This window comes from Solea senegalensis, linkage group LG19 (genome assembly GCF_019176455.1).
Source record: "Solea senegalensis isolate Sse05_10M linkage group LG19, IFAPA_SoseM_1, whole genome shotgun sequence".
Classification (NCBI taxonomy): domain Eukaryota; kingdom Metazoa; phylum Chordata; class Actinopteri; order Pleuronectiformes; family Soleidae; genus Solea; species Solea senegalensis.
The window spans coordinates 14,546,321-14,566,589 of NC_058038.1; the positions used below are offsets into that span (position 1 = coordinate 14,546,321).

At 39.0% G+C, this 20,269-nt stretch overlaps 2 protein-coding genes across 3 annotated transcripts; both read left to right on the forward strand.

The window, feature by feature from the left end:
* Window positions 1-243: 243 nt before the first annotated feature.
* Window positions 244-15,834, forward strand: xpo6 (exportin 6). The gene is made up of 25 exons (XM_044051094.1): window positions 244-372; window positions 767-991; window positions 2,106-2,196; window positions 3,928-4,040; window positions 4,492-4,689; window positions 5,391-5,550; window positions 6,743-6,820; window positions 6,996-7,524; window positions 8,362-8,488; window positions 8,577-8,686; window positions 8,858-8,966; window positions 9,133-9,225; window positions 9,696-9,765; window positions 9,874-10,033; window positions 10,215-10,307; window positions 10,732-10,876; window positions 11,348-11,497; window positions 11,688-11,877; window positions 11,975-12,130; window positions 12,207-12,321; window positions 12,454-12,625; window positions 13,486-13,647; window positions 13,826-13,924; window positions 14,238-14,468; window positions 15,175-15,834. The coding sequence occupies exons 2-25, from the start codon at window positions 989-991 to the stop codon at window positions 15,274-15,276; spliced, it is 3,456 nt and encodes a 1,151-aa protein (XP_043907029.1). The 5' UTR covers window positions 244-372; window positions 767-988; the 3' UTR covers window positions 15,277-15,834.
* A 35-nt stretch (window positions 15,835-15,869) lies between these two features.
* On the forward strand, window positions 15,870-19,849 carry LOC122785351 (homeodomain-interacting protein kinase 1-like). 2 transcript variants are annotated; one of them, XM_044051115.1, is made up of 3 exons: window positions 15,870-16,172; window positions 17,253-17,925; window positions 18,927-19,849. In XM_044051115.1, the coding sequence occupies exons 1-3, from the start codon at window positions 16,128-16,130 to the stop codon at window positions 19,124-19,126; spliced, it is 918 nt and encodes a 305-aa protein (XP_043907050.1). In that variant the 5' UTR covers window positions 15,870-16,127; the 3' UTR covers window positions 19,127-19,849. The 2 variants fall into 2 exon arrangements, with proteins under 2 accessions (XP_043907050.1, XP_043907049.1); XM_044051114.1 differs by having other exon boundaries at window positions 17,253-19,849.
* Window positions 19,850-20,269: the final 420 nt, after the last annotated feature.

Sequence of the window (20,269 nt, forward strand, 5' to 3'; positions counted from 1 at the left end):
GATGCCCTGACATTGTTTAGAAAAGGTAATTGGAATTAAAAAGTGCATCAGCTACATACCACTGATAGTTTTGTGACTATTAAGCTACTTCGGTGGTATATTAAGTATATGAGTAAAGCATTTTAAACTTTATTTTGAATAATTGTAAAATACCATATTTTGAAATATTTGCCGGAAGTTGTGAATTTATTGCTATATCTAAATTGACACAAGCCTATTGGGTGGGTTGATTTCTGCGGCAAAAGAGGAAGTTGCGAAGCCAAAGCTGTAATCTTCAAGCTAGCTGTAGTTTTGCGCCGCCCTAAACTGAGAGAAGGGGAATAACAGGAACAAGCGTCCATAGTATTTCAATTTATATTGCAGATTTGCCAGGTATACAACGTCACTTGCTTTCAAGTAAAGGCAGGTTGCCGTGACCATTAGCCTTGGAAGCATGTTCGCGTTTGACAGCAGGCTAAAATGATGCCTCCATCCTTCTTGAAAAAAGCTAACGAGTTAGCCATCCGCTTCAGCGTTAGCCACTAGCCTCGATACCTTTGCCTTGACATAGAAAGCTAATTAACGCAGGACACTTCTCCGGTGTCGGGGCCAGTGTTAGATGTCCTACAAAACAAAATTTCACATCGTAACTTCATGGTAAATGCGCTAATTTGACAATGTACACGAACCTGCCGATTCGAGATAGCTCAGTGTTAAGGCTGTATATTTGGTAAGCGAGAACGCCCTGTATTCCAGCGAAGCTGAGTTATCTCCGTGTTTATTGCAGCTATTGCAGCAGAGTCAACCACGCCGGTATTTGCTCGCGAGTTGTTTGGCGTGTCGACCCGAGCAGATGAGGAGACCATGATAAACACCCTGTGCATTCGCCAGCCACAGTGTAGCTAACGTTAGCTACAGAACTGGCTAGTCAGGTAGCTAATGTTGGCTCAAAGTTGTAATTAAGCCGACACTAAAAGTGAACTGAAGAAACCATCTGAGCCAGCTAAACATGGTAAGCATAATTTAGCACATTTAGTAATTAATTAAATAGTAACTAGTAGCTGTTCCCCTGCCTTGTTTGCAAAGAGCTAACGTGGTGCGAGATCTTTAGATTCGAATGTTCCAACAGGAAACAACTCAACGTCATGTAATTAAATTTCTTTCATCTGTACATATAGCTAATCGCATGTGCTAGGTTTGCACCACGGTGTCGTATGTGTGTTTAGTCACATAACGGTTTATGAGAGGGCAGGTATTGCATGTGATGTGACAGCCCTCAAGGCCATTTCACGAAACAAGACGCCCATCTTGCAAAAGCGAATATTTGCTCCAAGTGTTGTTGAGCCTCGGCAAGTTGTGGCTTATTTGAGGAATTCAGACCCGCCTGCGGCCACAGGAGCTTTTTTTCTTTTCTTTTTTTTTTAAACTATCTATTTGCTCCATTTTCCTCGGCAGCCCAGCTTCCTCCACCTGTCAAAGCGTGCTATAACATTTGATATTTTCTATCTGTCTTACATAAAGCTCGATTCAGATTGTATTCTATTCTTTTTCTTATGCAATATTCACTGCACGTGTGAACAGTAGATTTGCAAAGTTGTGCGAACGGAGTCTAAGCCAAAACGTGCACCCCAGTGATACATGCGCAGTAACTTACTCGGGCAGACATTGACATTTTAAGGTTCCCACTCCGCTTGGTGATTGATCGAGCAAGATGGTAATATAAACCGTGCACCCACAAGTTCAAACTCTGTTAAGGCCTTTTCCAAATTTGTCAACATATTGAAGTTTGATACACATACACAGGACTTTTTGTTAATTATTAATAAATGCTCATAAATTCTGACTTTGACAGTGGGCCTCCTTTCCCTTCGGCATGTGTAATGAAAGGCTGTAATAAACAATTGTTTTCACAATCCATTATCTTCTCAATGATTGATTCTTTGAAACTTTAGTTGTTTGGTTTATGAATTCTCTGTAAACTGTACCAGGAAGTGCTACAGAATGTGCATTCATTCAATGTTGTTCATCCAATGTTGTGTGTTTGTAACACTGTGCAGCTGTAGGCATCCAGTGCTGCTTGCAGACCTAGTTATTTTATATTTAACTTCCTTTTGTTCTGCCACCAGGCCTCAGAGGAGGCATCGCTGCGTGCACTGGAGAGTCTTATGACGGAGTTCTTTCACAACTGTACGACCAATGAGCGAAAGAGAGAAATAGGTAAGTTTGCGCATGAGCCCCCCTGATGCATTTTCAGGTGTGTTCTTCCACCAAGCTGGTTAGTAACCATAACACCATATAACGTGTCACTATAACAATGAGAAGGAAAACTTGTTTGACATCCTTTTCCTGCCTAAGCTTATTATTCTATTAATTTGAATTTCATCATTTTGCGTTTTTTTTTCTAAATGTGCCACATTTTGTCCCAAAATCTATATACCTTAGCATGTCTGAAACCCTACACCCACAGTGTACTGTATTGTGCATTACACTGTATGTACAGTTAGAAGTGAGTAGGCTTTTTTTTACATGTTATTTGCAGACTTGACTAAAATGATTTAAAGATATTATTTTCTGACCCTACATAAAAAATAGCATTAAAACAGTATGAAAATGTTATTGTATATATTTTGGTTATGTTTGACCACTCTTTTTTTTTTCAACAGTAGTTTCATTTCATCAATTCATCATTTCATAAAAATTTTGAAAAGACTGAGAAATTACTTTACAAATAATATAAAAAAAACTTGCTAATTTATGTAAGGACCAGTTCAGCCAGACAAACTCTGTCTGTACAAGAAGTGTCCATAAGTGTGCGTGTCCTCTCTCTCAGATGTGAAGACAACACAGATATACCTTGGAGACAGGGTGTTCAGAATTATTGATAGTTTCATGATTAAAGTTAGTTAACATGTTTACACACAGGGTCCAAAATTAACATTCTGCAAGCGCCAAATACATGTAGATACTCTCGTTAGATACTCGGAAGACTCTCAGCCACACTAGAGGGTTTGTTTGTATCAGAATAGTTATGTAATAAAACACTATCCTGAGAGTCTCAACTGTATTTTGATTTATGGAGTACTCTGCTTTGGTCTCCTGTGTTGCAGATTTAAATCCACATATTCTGTAAAGACCCCTGCTCTGCCTTGGCTCGCAGAACTTGACTTTTTTTTAAATCAATCTTTGTACCATGTTCATAATAACATTTACAAACTACAGTCGATTAAGGGGCAGAGTAGGGGGGAAGTTTTTGCAAAATTTCACAACATGTACTAGTGGGCCAACCCTTCAAATGAAAACCTACCAAGAAAAAGAAGGACAAAGCAACTACAAAAAAGGTTCTGTGAGGAATGGTTTGGAGATGATAGTTATGGTTGGTTCTACAGTATATTTGCAGAGGTTATGGTGTTAGTTTTTCAGTTTTCCCTAGTTTGACAACGATGAATAAACTTCTGTCAACAGAAGTTAAACAACACAGTGTATTTTATTGCTATTAGTAATTTCAAGTAATTGTGTAAAAGTGTCAGAACATCTCAGAGATGATCAAGAGAAATGGAAGGATCCTTAACTCAAGTAAAGCCTCTAAATGCATGTTTCAGTGTAACATTTATATCTCTAATGAATGTATAGAAATACTAAATACAATTCTCAATTTGTAATAATAGGGGCTTGAGGATGGGCAAAATTAAGATAAACGATAGATATAATGGTACAAGATGATATGAATAAGGTGAAGGAGTCTGAATTCTCTGCTTGCTCTGATGGAACAGTTTGTCACTTTACAGTGTTAAATGTGACATGCAATCATTTGGTTTCTAAGAATGGGTTTTTGGTGTGACTATTTTTTTTTTAACATGTACTTCCTGTTTTATGACACACGACTTTTTCAGTCTCCAAGTAAAGACCTACATTACAGTATACCTCAAGCCTACTTCCTTCTTTCTGCAGAAGAGCTGCTGAATAACTTTGCGCAGCAGACTGGAGCATGGCGGCACTGCTTGTTCTTCCTTTCCAATACTCGGAATGAGTACGTAATGATGTACAGTCTGACAGTATTTGAAGTAAGTCCAGTAATGCATGTGAAATGCAGATTTTTAGTTTCTACTACTGTCCAATGCATTCTACACATTTGTGGTTTAAAAATGAGACTGCACACAGAAAAATGGATTGCATATTTGGTACTAGTGAGCATATGATGTGGTAAAGAGAATACATTTTATTCTGTTTTCTTATGTGTCAATAAAATATGCACAAAATGAAAAGAATAATTTGTATAAAAGGTAATTTGTCTTTAAATTCATAACTTGGATATTTATGCTTACCTTTATGTATTCTGTTTGTAGCCTAATGATTGCATTTGTTTTTTGACACAATATGAATAAATCTTGATGAATGCATTAAAAGAATTAAATGTCACAGGAATAACTTTTATTAGTGTTATTCGTAAGCCTTCTAAAGAGTTTCTTAGACACAGATTTAACGATACATTTTTCCCTTTTACTTTTTTTACAGAACCTGGTGAACAAGATGTGGATTGGTGTTGCTTCACAAGATAAGATGGAGATCCGCAGCTGTCTGCCCAAACTCCTACTTGCTCAGTACAAATCTGTGCCCTATTTCATCCGTAACAAACTCTGCAAAGTTATCGTGGACATTGGTCGCCAAGACTGGCCAATGTTCTACCATGATTTCTTCACAAACACCCTTCAGGTAAGCCCAAATAATTCATTTGCTTAATAACCTCTAAAGATTACACACACACACCAAAAACAGTACACATTGCAACAGCACTCCCTCACTTCGGTTTAAGTGGAGGCTGATTAATGCACCCCCATTTTTGCATTACTTACTTATTGCTATATTTCTTTTAGTCCAAATAGACAATTATAGCTGAAGTACTACGATGTCAAAGGTAGTATTTGATCTAGGGTTTTCAGTTTGTTGAGCAGGTCTGCCTCAAGGCATAGGTGTTGTACTTTGCATAAAGTGTAAATTCTAATAATTAAACATTAATGATGTTAAGTTGTATGAACTCTTTTGGCTATTAAATGCAATATTGGCCTATCACAGAACAGATAAATCAGTTATTCTGATAGTGTTGCATTTTTAGCCTGTATGTATTAGAGTACACACAGGTTATTTCAAGAGGGTGTAAGTGTTCCCTTTCATTACACAATTGAAAGGCAGCAGTCTGTGCTGGAGGTGAAAAAAGGTCACCCATGGTTGTCAAATTTAGTTTCATTTCATAAAATTGTTATAACTGCAGTAGGATTGGTCTTTCTTTCGCTGGGTTGTACCGCCTCTTCTAAAAACTTTGTGAGGATTCATATACCGACAAACTGCATAATAGAACATACTTCAGAATAAGCAAAATTGAGCAAAAATATCTGTAAATCTGTTGTGATCTACAGTTGATTCAGTCTCCAGCGTTGGCTCACTTGGGGTTGGTGATGTTGAAAACCACATCAGAGGAGCTTGCATGTCCTCGAGAAGATCTTAGTGTTGCTAGAAAAGATGAGCTGCGTAAACTGCTGCTGGAGCAAGTCCCAACTGTACTTGGACTGTTGACTGGTAAGAAACAACCTTAAATGTTTTATTCAAAATAAATATTAAATAAAATAAAAGTTTGTGTTCATTTTCAAGATGATATATTTTCATACGTGACACAGAATGAGATAAAATCATACTCTTGAGAGTCCTGTGTATGAGAAGCACCTGAACAATATTTACATAACACATGAAAAAATATATATTTTGTTATACAGTACAATAACATACTTTATTTTATTTAAAATAGATTGTTGATACTGTGCGACTGTCTGGAATAGAAGTTCCTGTGTGACATTTGGCACATCTGGTTTCGACTTAAAACAGTCTTTTTGTTATTACTTTACTATAAATATGTATATTTAGAGTAAAATAATAACAAAAATACACTTTATCATATACCGCCATTTAATTAAATAAAATATTAATATAACCTTTGGTCTATGTTACCCAGTCCTACAGCACAATTCCGTCATTTACAAGGACACAAAATTAAATCGTCCTATTTTGGTGTGCATAGACATGCATTCAGTTAGAATGGACTATATTGACATGCACAGTGTTGTCTAATTCTCCGGAAGTCGAAGAAGAAGAAGAAGCTTCACTTCTGCTTCCATAGTAAACAAATGTTGCATGTGTCTGTTCGTCTCGGCTATCCTTCTCATTTTCCTTCTCTTCCTCGCCTGTAACCTTTTTTGTCTGTCCATTATTCTTTTATGGAATGAAAATACAGCAGAAACAAAACGGAAATATGTCACGTGGGTTGGACACCAAACCGTATCGACTGTTTATATGAACACCAATCTGAATGACGATTGCCATATACCAGCACTCTCCTTCGGAATGAAATTTGTTTCCAAATTGGCTGTATCGAATCGGCGTTTTTGGATTACATGACATTTTTATTCCAATCGCTTTTATTCTGATTACTTGTTGTGTTCGTGTTCATGTAAACATAGCTAGTTCTAGTTGTGGTGTAAACTGACTTAAGTGGCTAAACTTGAATTCTTTCAGGCTTTTGTCTTTTGGACAAATTCTTTTCACTTGTCCAGACACAAAGCTAAAAGGAGTTTATGATTGTATGTATGTATGTTTGTTTTTTTTCTTGTGAATGCATAATACATAATTATTTGTCAGGCTGACATGTAGAGCAAATGTATTGACAGAAGCCTTTTAGTACATGTTGAGTTACCGCCGGTCTCACCTCTTGTTCTAGGTATCCTCGAGACCTTTTGGGACAAGCACAGTGTTATAGCTTCCACACCACCTCCCTCACCCACCTCAGGAGAAAGCAGTAAGTGAATATTTAGTTTTGCTGAACTATGTTATTCTGACCTGTCAAGGGACTGCAGGGTTAGGGTTAAAAAGATTAAATGAAATCTAAAAGTGCAAGGACACAATATAAGTGTGGTTATAATCATGAAACAGTTGCCTTAACTTGACTGTTTTGTGTCTTTTTGCTCTATCAGTGGAATTGCTGGGCAGTTTGTTTCAGAGCAGCCAGTACTCAAAGCTGCTTTGCCAGCCCATGGCAGCATTGGACAATGAGAGCCAGCAGCTGTGCTGTCTTGTTTTGGAGTGTTTGGCCCATCTGTTCAGCTGGATTCCTCTGTCCACAAGCATCACACCCTCCCTGCTGGCGTCCATTTTCTATTTTGCACGTTTTGGTTGTGATCTCCAGACAAAGGCCAAGATGGGATCCTTCATCTCCTCCAATTCTTCCTCTAATGGTCAACTTAACCCTGGGACAATGGCACCCACGTCAAACGGAGGTGGGAGAAATGGACACCAAAGTGAGGGCAGTAAAGTGGCTCGTGCCCGGCTTGGTGTTCTCGCCATGACTTGTGTTAATGAACTGGTGTCAAAGAACTGTGTGCCATTGGATTTTGAGGAGTACCTGCTGCGCATGTTCCAGCAGACCTTCTTCCTTCTGCAGAGGCTGACACGAGAAAATAATGCACATACGGTTAAAACCCGCCTCCAGGAGCTTGATGAGAGGTATGTTTTAGTCCACTGCAGAATACAATGGTGTGAGCATTTGCATGCATGCATACTCAAAGTTATTGTGAATTTAACAGTTTCTAGTTTGAATGTGGTAGCTGTTGCAGTCTTCAGATGTCTACAGCACAAAAAATAAATAAATATTGCCATTAAAAAAAATTTTGCCGGTTAAAAGCTGTCAAATTCTCCGATTTTTGACATTTAGACAGGAATCATACAGTAATTATTTCTCATTCACCTAATCGTAACAGCCCAAAAATACAAGAAACATGTGTTAAACATTTTCTTCCACAGGTTTAGGTGTCAAGTATTTAGTGTGATCTATCCTTACACCCTTAATACCGGCCCTTAATATCTGTTGTTAAAAGGGTCTGTTATTCCAGATCTATTGAATACATTCTTGAGCATTATATAGACATCTTCTATGAGGTTAACTAATTTCAAGACTTGCTGATATACAGGAACAGCTTTCAGTCACTTCCATCAATCAGAATTTAACAGATATAAAAACATCAAATCTGCTTGTGCCCTGATAGATGCATGTTTTACTGTGACTTGTTTCCTCTCTGCGACTCCACTGACTGCAAAATATTGGGTGACTTAATGTAGATGTTTGTGGTAATCTAAAAGCGACACAACCTTCAAGTAATGTCTAAGAATATGTTGATGGTGGATTAGGGTAGTTATCACTTGTATAAATTGAGAAATAAAACAATCTAATCACTTTTGTCTAAAAATGCTTAGGTTACTGTACCGTTTACCAACTGTGGGGGGAACCCGAGAGCAAATCCTACATTGTGTCACTTTGGTTTTTTTTTTTCTTTCATCCTGCAGTTACTTGGAAAAGTTCACAGATTTCCTGCGACTCTTTGTCAGTGTTCACTTGAGGCGGATTGAGTCGAGTCCTCAGTTTCCAATTGTCGAGTTTCTTGCTCTGCTTTTCAAATACACCTTCAACCAGGTAATAATAATGAGCATACCACGCAAATTGAATTTTTATAAGTCTACTGCAAACTTGCATCTTAATGTTTTATATTTCCCCTCCTCAGCCTACTCATGAAGGCTACTTTGCCTGCTTGGACATTTGGAGTGTGTTTTTGGACTTTTTAACAACTAAAATCAAAAGCAGACTAGCAGACAGAGACAGTATCCTGAATAGGTAAGTGGCTCAGAAAAATTGTTTTGAAAGAAAATGTGAATGAAAATGGGTTAATGAGCTCTTATCAATGCACTTATAATTAATATAAGCAATACATATGTCTGATTTGTTATTTGTGTTACATTTTGTCTGATTGAAATAGTTGCTAAATGTATTTTTCTGCTTGAACAGGTACAAAGATGCCTTAGTTCTCTTGTTAAGGGAAGTTCTGAATCGAATACAGTTCAGATACAATCAGGCCCAGTTAGAAGAGCTTGATGATGAGACTCTGGATGATGATGTAAGTAAAATATTTAACATTATAGTTCATTGTCATTTGTAGCTTGTATTCCTCTAATCCTCAAGAAATCTAAATATTATTAAAATCATAAGAAATGCATGAACTATGAAGCTGTTTTTAGCTTTCTCTTGAAGTCCAAGTGTTTTACTTCTTTTTATCACAATAGAAACAGACAGAGTGGCAGAAGTACCTGCGTCAGAGTTTGGAGGTGGTTGCCAAGGTGATGGAGTTGCTCCCATCCCATGCATTCTCTGCTTTGGTAAGACATCACTGTCACTTTCACCTGTTGTACTCGATGCATAAAATCAATGGAACTCTCAAGCTTTGCACACTGTATTACATGCACTTTCAACTCTTAACAGTTGCATGTATTAAACTGAAAGTACAATACCACTATGAGTTCAGGAAGCATGTTTGACTGTCGTGTTTGTATTTGTGTCATGGTTTATAAATATATGAAATGTGACGGTGGAAATGGGTTCCTGTTTGTTGCAATTATTGCAATACCGGTGTGGTTACATTAAAGTCTTTTCTCACCCACCGTAGAGTCCAGCCTCACTGAGACCTTGATTTTTGGCTTTTTTCTACATTGTGTGCAGTTTGTGCATGTTTTATGATGTTGTTTTGTACTGTAATAATAGTAACAACAATAATAATAATAAAAATTCTCATGTATATTCTTTATTGTTGCATGTTAAGAATCCTCTTTATGCTCTGTCCTATCTCAAGTTTCCAGTCCTTCAAGAAAATTTGGAGGTGTACCTGGGTTTGCGGCAGTTTATTGTCACCACTGGCACCAGTATGTAACTTTAACCTATGCTTTTATTTAAAATATTATTTGCATTTCTGACTGTGGACATTTCCATACATTAAAAATGTTAACGATCCGTCATCGTTATCATTTCAGGTCGCAGGCTCAATATCACTGCAGAGAATGACTGCCGTCGACTACACTGTTCTCTCAGGGACCTCAGCTCCCTACTTCAGGCTGTCGGACGCTTGGCTGAGCATTTTACCAGTGACGTTTTTGCTGCACGTTTCAGTGACACTCTGGCTGTGGTGGAGAGGTTTGTGCTTTACCAAACATGCAAACATAGAGAAGGGATCTTGGTCTCAGAATGGATTGTAAAATGGTGTCATTACATTCTCATCTCACTTTCAAATTTGTCTTTGTTATTGATAATGGCTTAATTGAAAAGATCGTAACATGATAATAAACCTCTTTTTTTCCCCCCTTTCTTTTTCAAGGTTGGTTGAAGTGACATGTTATGGCTCTCAGACCAGTCTTTACGACCTGGAGACCGCTGTGCCTTCTGTGCTCAAGCCAGACCTCACTGATGTGTGAGTATCACATGCTTGAAGCAGAAATGAAATCACATGTGGCTCACTGGTTACAAATAACAAAGCCATACTTTTGTGTTAATAAGCATAGTGCTAGAGATGTGGTGATATCCGTTTTTGTGAATGTAAAAATGACACTTTCTTGACAACATAAATAAAAGCAGTAGAAACGTTACTGTGGCTGTTTGCACTGTGTTGCACGGTGACATTGTTTCCTATTATTTGTTAATGGAACAGCTTTACATTTTTAATTAAAGTGTTTTGTGTCTCGGAATTTAATCAAAAATAAAATTTCTTCTACCACAAAAAATACTTAATACTACTAATGTACATGCAAATTTAGAAGAAAGTGAAGTTTTGTAAAGAAGAAGCAGGCGTGTTTTTTTACAAACATGTTTTTAACTGTGTGTAATGTTTGTTGCAGACATGCACAGGCCCTCGCTGCTTTGCAGGCTTACTCTCACTGGCTTGCACAGTTCTACAGTGAAGTCCACAGTCAAAACCAGAGCCAGTTTATCAACCTCATCACATCTGCTATAGATGCCACCAGCCCTCTCATCACAACTAAGGTAGCTTTCCTCTCCCTCCCTCTCGCTGTCTCTTTCCCTTTCAGTAATTAAATTCATGAAAAATAGTTTTGCAATTGAACATTACTTATTGTTATTATTATTATTATTATCATTATTTATTATTATTATCATAATAGGAATAGTTAATCATTTTCTCTGTACATAATTGCAACACTCTGTACATAATTGCAACAAAATTTCAGGTTTTTGCTAGACATGCAAGTCTGTATGTTTGGAAGCAACAGGTTTGGTTCTGGGTTTGTTTTTTGTTTTTTTACTTCCTTACTTCCACTTTGTATTTGTTTTATTCCATTATTGTGTAAAACTGCTTAATTAACTGTTATAGGGCAGTTTTAATAATAGTATTACCTTGTCATGACAGAGCAACACGAAGGTACAGGACCAACTGTAGAGTGTTGCTTCGTAATAGTTCTTATTCATTTAGCACTTGCATTCTGCTTTTATCTCTAGGTACCCGACAAGCTGCTGCTTTCAGCGTGCCATCTGATGGTTTCCATCACATCAACAGTGCGTCCTGTGTTCCTGGTCACTCTGCCAGCTGTTCAGAACATCTTCAACCTCATTACTACAGAGAACCGGACCCACAGACTTCCCCAAGAGGTAGATGTTTTTTGGTTTTATTTTGCACGTATCAGTGTCATTTGCTTATTAAGAGGTTCAGCAGTTGCATTGTTTATAGGACTGGTGATTTGTAAATGTATTGGTTTTATTTGAAAATAGCTGATTTTAAAAATCCATTTCACACTACTTGAAATAATCTTGAGTTTGTGAATGTTTTCTGTTCATACAGGCTCACACGTTGGTTTGTAGAGCTTTATCGAACATGCTCCTGCTCCCGTGGCCAAATTTACCAGAGAGTGAGCAGCAGTGGCAAACACGCTCCAGCAATCATGCTAGCCTTGTGGCAGCCCTCACACGAGAATATCGACTTTTAAGAGGGACAGTTAACATTACTCCACGCCAACCTGCGCTGGATGACGGTCAGTATTGTTCTCTTTTGTTATTTCTGGACTTATTACTGTGGCACTCTTTCATTCTTTGTCCTCGTTTGTGTTTGATGATCATCTCTCACTGCAGTGAAAGCAGTGATACAGCGGACACTGCCTGTGCTCAGAGACATCGTGGACAGCATCTCTGGGGAACCCACCAAATCACGCCAGATCTGCTATCAGAGTCTTCAGGAGTCTGTCCAAGTGTCCCTCAGCCTTTTCCCAGTGTTTATTCAACAACAAGGTCAGTCTCTAGTTTGTAGTTGAACTGTTAGTCTGATTGGCTCATCTGATTGGACAACTTAAACTCTCTTTGTCAGATGTGACGGATGAGATGCTGGCCTTCTTCCTGACGCTGTTTCAGGCGTTGCGAGTCCAGATGGGCGTAACCTTCACTGGTCAAATCATTCATACGTTCCTCAGCATGTTCACCAGGTATATTAATTAACGTCATTTTTGTAGTTCTCACATTGCATTCTCTCCACACGGATGAAGTTTAAAATGTCCTGGGGCTTCCACTTTAAATACTGCTATTACACTAATTAATGTCACCCGTCTGTGCTTCAGGGAACAGCTAGCAGCCAGTATTTTGCAAGAGGGCAGTGCAGGGTGTAGAGTGGTGCAGAAGTTCCTGAAAATCCTGCAGGTGGTGGTGCAAGAGCCTGGTCAAGCTTTTAAACCCTTCCTACCCAGCATCCTCTCTCTGTGCATGGAGCAGGTTTATCCAGTGGTGGCAGAGGTCAGTTAATGGTCACATGCTCAAGGTCTACATTTATTATGGTGTGTTCATATCTAAAATTACCAGGAATGTTCCGAGCAGTTCTTCTGGTCTCCCAATCACCCAGATTTTTTTTACTGTTAAGTATTTGCCGATATCAAGCCCTAATTCAATACTTATGTTTGCCTAGATAACAGAGCTGTACAGTCCATTTAAAAAATGTTTTTGCTATAAACTTTTATAAACTATAAACTCCACTAGATGCCAGGACTCTACAGTATAAAGTATAATAATATGTGTGTCCTGCCAACATTTCATAATAAAAGCCTTGGTGAAAAAAATAATTGGATTTTATGAAGTGAAATGATGGAGTGCTCTTACTTTGAAAAAGGAAAGTGGCGTTTTGTTTGTGACAAATGAGACAGAAAGTAAATGTCGAAACTGCAGTGAAAGTTCGTTTTCACTGTCTGTTTTGCTGTGAAATACTCAGCTCAGCAAATATGACGAATTATATCAAACTCGGGTAATATTAAATAAATGTCTCTCGAGCAAAAGGTCCCTGTGAGATAACCTCAGAACAATAATAAAAAACAATTCTAGATCAGCTCTGATTTAATAGGTTAGAAAGGTTCTCTGATTTTTTTTTTTTCAACTTCTTAAAAGTAAATATTTTCTGGTTTCTTTGGTTCATTTAACAATGAAATCATTAAGACTGAATAATTTTGGTTTGTGGACAAAACAAGACATTTGAGAACGTCATTATTTATAATTATATAGATTAATCAAGAAAAACTATGAAAATATGTGTTAGTTGCAGCCCTTGTCATGTTCTTATGATATGATGTGATTAATTAATTTTAATAATCCTGTCCTCTATATAGCGATCTTCCCCAGATGTCAAAGCAGAGATGTTTGAGTTGCTTTACCAAATACTTCACCAAAACTGGAGGTACTTTTTTAAAGTGTCAGTCTTAATCAGTGTGCAAAGAGGAGCTGTTGATGATACCATGGAAAACGAAGCCCAGTTCACAGCTGCCATGCAGGTGAGTTTATGCGAGTGCTTTCTTGTATCTCAAGTTAAATCCTCACTTTTCTTTATGTTCAGTAACAGCAATTTATTGTAGCTTTTTTTTAAATGTGTAAAGGATAAATTCTAATTAAACAATGTCAAAGTATCCCGGCTTATGAACTGAACTAAAGACACTTTTACTTTTGTTTCAGGCTTTTGGGCAGTCTTTCCTGCAGCCTGACATCCACATCTTCAAGCAGAATCTCTCCTATTTGGAGTCACTTAACAGCAAGCACAAGTTGTATCACAGAGTAAGATCTTCTTTATTATATATTATATACTTTATTATATTGTCTTTGTTTTTAGATGTGTCCTGTAACAGTGTGCACCAACAACAACAACAACAATAAAGCAGGGCATACATGAGTCTACACCAGTGTGATTGACAGCTGGTATTGTCTTCTCTCTGGAGGCTTTATAGCAGGAGTGCATTCTGCAATCAAAAGACTACCACTTTTTATACAAAGTCTCAACCATTTTTCAAGTGACTTCAGGTAACTGTGATTGCACCAAATAATCTGTACTAACTCATTGTCCTTTCTTTGTGTCTGTTGCGCCTTTTAGAAGCTTTTCCGGACCTCGATGCTGTTCCACTTCATCAACGTCCTACTGCAGGTCCTTCTCCACAAAAGCCATGACCTCCTTCAGGAGGAAATCACCCTTGCCGTTTACAACATGGCCTCTGTAGACTTTGATGCCTTCTACTCGGCCTTCATGCCAGAGTTTCTCAACAGCTGCCAGGGAGTAGACACCAGCCAGCGAGCTGTTCTTGCCCGCAACTTCAAGCTTGAACAGGTAAAAATAAAATGTTGGGAGATCTTCTCTACCAGATGAGTAACCAAATGAATATTGCACAAGGCGAAACCAACTGTGGCATATATACATGGTTTGTGAAAAACAATTGGTTTCTTCAGGAACATGTTAATAAGACATCATTATAACAATACTGGACAGCACCGTCCAGTCCTTACTTGATAGATGTTTTCATCTTATCAGAGGACATAATTATCTGTTAAATGGTGTATTTGTACAGCAGCCATTTTGTCACAGGTGTATCACAGATCACATTAACCATGGCTCTGTTCAGTATTCGGTACCAGCATTCTCCCTAAAACTGAGGGAGCTAAATGGAACTCTGCTGTCATTAATTTGATCATTTACTCCTGTGGTTTTCCTACTGTGAGCTGTCAGAATGGCTGCTGTGCAAAAGGCTCTATTCAGTGGTCTTTATGGAAGCTGGTTTGTCAGGTCTGAATTAAAAGGGGAAACATCTGGATGCACCTGGATGTTGCCTTAGATGATTTTCATATTTAACGTTCACTTCTGTGATACTGCATGATGAATTTAATTGGTCGCAAAAATAAGAGCGAGACCTTTGTATCAGGGCATGTTGTTGTTCTCTCCTTGTGGTCAGATAACAAGTTCAGACTAACTGCATGTGGTCTATGTTTTTGTCAACTTTTGTCGTCTCTTCTGTAAACTGTTTCTCTTCTTTCTAAAGGACCTGCCCTCGTTCACACAAAGCGTGCAGCGGCTGGTGAATGACCTTCGCTACTATAGACTGTGTAATAGTAGCCTGCCCACTGGCACCATCAAGCTATAGCACCAATGACTGTTTTAACCACTCCACACATCATTTATGATCTTCAAGGACTGCCTGTGCTGACCACTTTGCCCAACACTCCTCCTCCAACCTGGTGTTACTCCACCTACAAAGAAAAGTAGTAGAAAGGAAAACACGCATGATGTTGTCGAGTACATGGAGGTTGAGGTTGCTGCTGATGTTTTTCTTTGATTTCTACTGTAGAAGGTCGGTGCATTATTTTTTTAATAAAGCAGTGCCCTCCTTATGTATTGCCACTGATAATTTGGTAAGAAATATAAACATGGTCTGCAGTTGGCTTTTGCCCAGACCTGGAGCAGTCTGAGCCAGGCCTTCTTTCCCACGCCTCTGGAAACACAGCCGAGCTGGGACTTAGCACTTTCAACTCATTGTGAGTTTTTAAAAATGTCTGCTTTTATTCATTTTGCCTTTTGATTTTTTTTTTTCTTTCTTCATCTCCAAAGGAGACAAACGCTCAACTTAAGATCTTTCATATCATTCCATTCTGATAAAGAGAAAATCTGCTTGATTTAAATAAAGTGCTTTTTTTTAGTACAATTCAGGTGTTCATGATTTATTGATCCATGTGCTGTGGTTAATGTTTTTTCAAACTAATTTTAAGTTGAATTCATCTACTTCAATTTGCTGAATACTTTTTGCATTTTTATTTTGATCAGGAAGTCTTTGCAGAGTTACATTTTCCTTGAGGAATGGCCGAATAACCACTGGTAGACGTGAAACATCAACACAGAGTTCACGTGTTGCATGTGACGCATCGCATGTTGCAGATGGCCACAACATGGCGAAAATGGGACGCGTCGTCACAGGAGGAGTAACAACCTAACGTCACAATGACAAGATGGAAACGGGTCCTCATTCTATCTGCAGATTTAACTGTGAGTGGCCAAGACAATTTGTTTCCAAGTTATGGTTTAATCCTTGTCGATCTTAAGTCATGTATTATACACCATGGACGGCACTAATCAGCCTGTGAAAATGTCCAATGTGATCTTCACCTGCATCACAAGCTAAAATACTTAACTTAGGAGCTACAATGTCTTTTTGATATTCTTATACTATGATCAGGGAAATAAAACCGTATATCATGTTTTCAAAGCTCTATTTTGAAGGAATTATATGACAATGTTGGTGTTAAGCTTTTAAAACAGAACCATCATCACTGCTGTTGTACGTTAGCTGCAGAAAGAAAACATTTCTCGGTTTTACAGCAGTTGTCCTCCGTAATATCGAATTGGTGACTAATGATGGCATGCAGTGGCTCCAACCTGAAGCTGCCCACCTGCGTTGTTCTTTGTTTTCAAATCCAGAATTCATGACTTTTCTGCCTTTGAACTCTACAACTAAGTGATTACATCATGATATTGCTTCTGACATCTCTGACGTTGCATAATATTATTTTTGGAGACATGGAGCACTAGGGTAGCACGTCTTTGATCCATTTAAGATAAAGGGCAAGAAAAACAAAAATCACTTACTACTTTCTAATAAAGGTGTACAGCCTGTCGGGAATTATTTGAAAAAGAACTGCGGAGAAGAAGAAAGTAGAATTTTTGAACTGTTGAAAGAACTTTGAGCTGCGGACAGAAACATTTTTCCTGTCAAGGGCAGCATTCCGCTTGTCGGTGTACAAGCCTGCTGGAAATTATTATTTTAGAAGAAGGCCGTGATATAACATTAAGGATGCCAACAGCCATTAAACGCCAACCAACCAGGAGTGAAGAACAGATGAAGAGACAAAAGAAAGAGAGCAATCATGCAGTGATGCAACATTGTGGAGGCCAACTGTTATGAAACAAGGACAAGTCCACATTAAGTTGGAATACTTTTTTGATGTTACTTGATGTTACTTTTTCAACTGCTCTGATTCACCATCAGTTCATTTTTTTTATTTTTTTAAAAATCATAATATTAAGTGAGGAAAGATGATACTACAAAGCCGTACCTCTGTTTACCAGGTGATGGATTTTCAAGGTGAAGGAACTTACGGTCAAGTCATCAAGTGTTCGAATTTACACACATCAGAGGTGGTGGCAGTAAAGATCCACAAACAAGACCAGCAAAGCTTTATGCGTGAATTGAAGGTACTGGAAGTAGTCCGGGCCCTCGACCCCGACAAAATGAACATAGTCCGATTCATTGAATATTTCCGTTCTGGCTCGCTTCATTGTATGGCCTTTGAAATGCTGGACAGGAGCCTTTGCGACCTGATGGACGAGAGGAACGGGCTGCCACTCAGCCTCAATGAAATTCGTCCAGTGACCCACCAGCTACTGGTCGCTCTTGAGGCTCTGAATAATATCGGTATTATGCACAGAGACCTGAAACTCGACAACATAATGCTCGTCAATCACAAGTATGAGCCGTTTCGGATCAAAGTGATTGACTTTGGTTTCGCCCTTCCAATTTGGCAAGGGATGGATCCAGAGATCATCCAGAATCTCTCCGTCAGGGCTCCTGAAGTAAACTTAGGCCTCCCCTTGTCCGAAGCTGTTGATATGTGGTCAGTGGGTTGCATCATGGCACACCTCTACTTTGGCTACAGCCTCTTTCCTTTTAAATGTGTATATAATTGGATGGAAACGATGCTGTGCCTGCTGGGATGGCCATCACATGAAATGTTGATTGCCGGTAAATACAGCAATTTTTTTTTCGTTCTTGAAATGACTGAAGGGTGGAGGCTGAAGTCACCCCATGAGTTTTTGGAAGAAGCCAATGTTGAATGTGTTTATACGGGCGTTTCTTGCTTTGATTTGGACTATGAAGTAGAGAACAGTAAAGTGATACAGAATGAGCTTGAGTACAGAGACAGGATGGCATTTTTAGACATCTTAAAATGTTGTCTACATCTGGAGGCGCAACATAGAATTAATCCCAGTAAAGCCCTCACACATCATTTTGTAACAATGGTTCACATGGTGGACGCACTAGAAACAAGCTCATATGGAAACATGGCCCTCAATCTCATGATAGTTTCCCCCCTGGATAATTTAGAGGAATCGGAGTCCCCCAGCACTGAAACGTATGATGACGAAGATTCAGAGAGTTTCTGGGATTATCTAAACCATTCACACACCAAAATACCCAGCCATGCCAAATCATGTAAATCTCCACATGCCTTCTACAGTGGACTTAAAGACACTGCTGATCTGGCCATCGAAGAGCTGGGGACTTGTGACAGAGGTTCAGATGATTGTGGTCCAACTGATGGAGCTGTAGGCTCCATTTCCCCAAACACTGGAGATGTTACTGCCGTCAGACCTGTCGACGTCAACACTTGCCCTGAAGGAGGCCCTCGAAGGAGCCTCTTTCAAAAGACTAGAAATGTGTTCCGCAGACTGTGGCAGCATGTGGTTTCGGGCAAATAGTATGCGGACAGCGTTACTGTGATAATCGAGATTAGTTAAAGTGTGCTTGTTGTAATGATCTCATGTAGAGCCTTTTGCGCACGAGGTTCACACACAGAGTGTGTCCGAGGTGCACATGCAACTAAAACAATCATGGTAGTCCAAGCAACTTTGAGAAGAAGACTGCGGATCAATCCCTTAGTCAGGAAGAGAAATGAATAAATAAACGAAGATGCAGCTGCTGAGAGACGTGAGAAATAATTCTGTTGTTTCTGTGTGTCACAGAATCACTCTGCCCGTGGCACTGTAGACTGTGTACATACATGTGTACTGCAGTGTGGTTCATTCTTCTGCCAGTATGCAACAAAGAAAACTTAACATCTGGAACATCTGCAAAGGGCAACTACTGTTGCATTACCATTTCTGAAGTTTCACATGTTACCTCAGGCTTACACGGCAGTAGTGAGACCTGCTATGATGTGTGACTTGGAGACGGGAGGCAGAGCTGGAGATGCTGAGATTTTCATTGCGAGTGACCAAGATTAATTGAGATGGTTTGGTCACGAGCAGAGGAGGGATAGTGATTATATTGGACAAAGGATGATGAAGATGGAGCTGGTGGGCTGGAGTCAAAGGATGTGTGAAGGTGGACACGAGGACAGTTGTGTAACCTCAAGATGGAGGCAGATGATCCTCTGTGGCGACTCCTACAGTGAGAAGCCAAAAGACGAAGAAATAAATCTAAAAGCCAAGTGGATAAAGAAACTTTCTTTGAGGATACAAAGGTGGATGAACCATCATGGGATGTACCACCAACAGATCCAACAAGTGACTGGAATCAAGAAATCCAACCAATGGCTCGAACAGGCACCCAGTACAAGATCAACAGAGGCTGGTGTCTCAATCTCCATCACAACAGGCAGGAACACCAGGTGCGGGCTGTCTTAAGATGCCCCTGAAACACTTCAGCATATAAAAGTAGGAAGTAAGTCTCTACACCATAACCATAACTGGGTGGGTATGGCCTCTAAGTGCCAAGGTCAGACTGGAAGATGCCTCCTGAGGTTGGTTGAGAATCACTGACCTAAGATCTCATGGGACTTTCAGATCCAAGATGGTGGTGGTCCAACTGGTGATTTGGGTCTGTTTAGGCCAGGTCTCCTTCATAAAATGTCTCAAGGGACTTCTGGGTTTAATAAAAGTTAAATATGCAGAAAACGTTCTCTTTTCGCCATTTATTGTCACAACATGTGGCTTCATAATAAACACAAAAGTTAAACATGCAAGAGTAAATGGCAAATCAGGATACATGTTGACACCTTTGAACTGATTGTCCCCAGGATTATTGACCCTGTGTACAATGTTTCTCTGAACCAGGGGAGGAGTAGTATGACAGCAAGGAATTATACAGTTACTTTACACTAAGCTCCCATTTCCATAGATGAACTAGATCACTTTCATTTGTTCCTTTTTCTAACTGCAGTCAATGATTAACAGTAAATAAATACTTGTTTAAATTCACTGCACATGTTGCTGATATATCCAAAAGTATTGTTTTTGACCCAACAGACATTAAAATGTGTTTGGGTTTTCGTTTGAAGTGGTTTAATGAATATATACAGGCATCA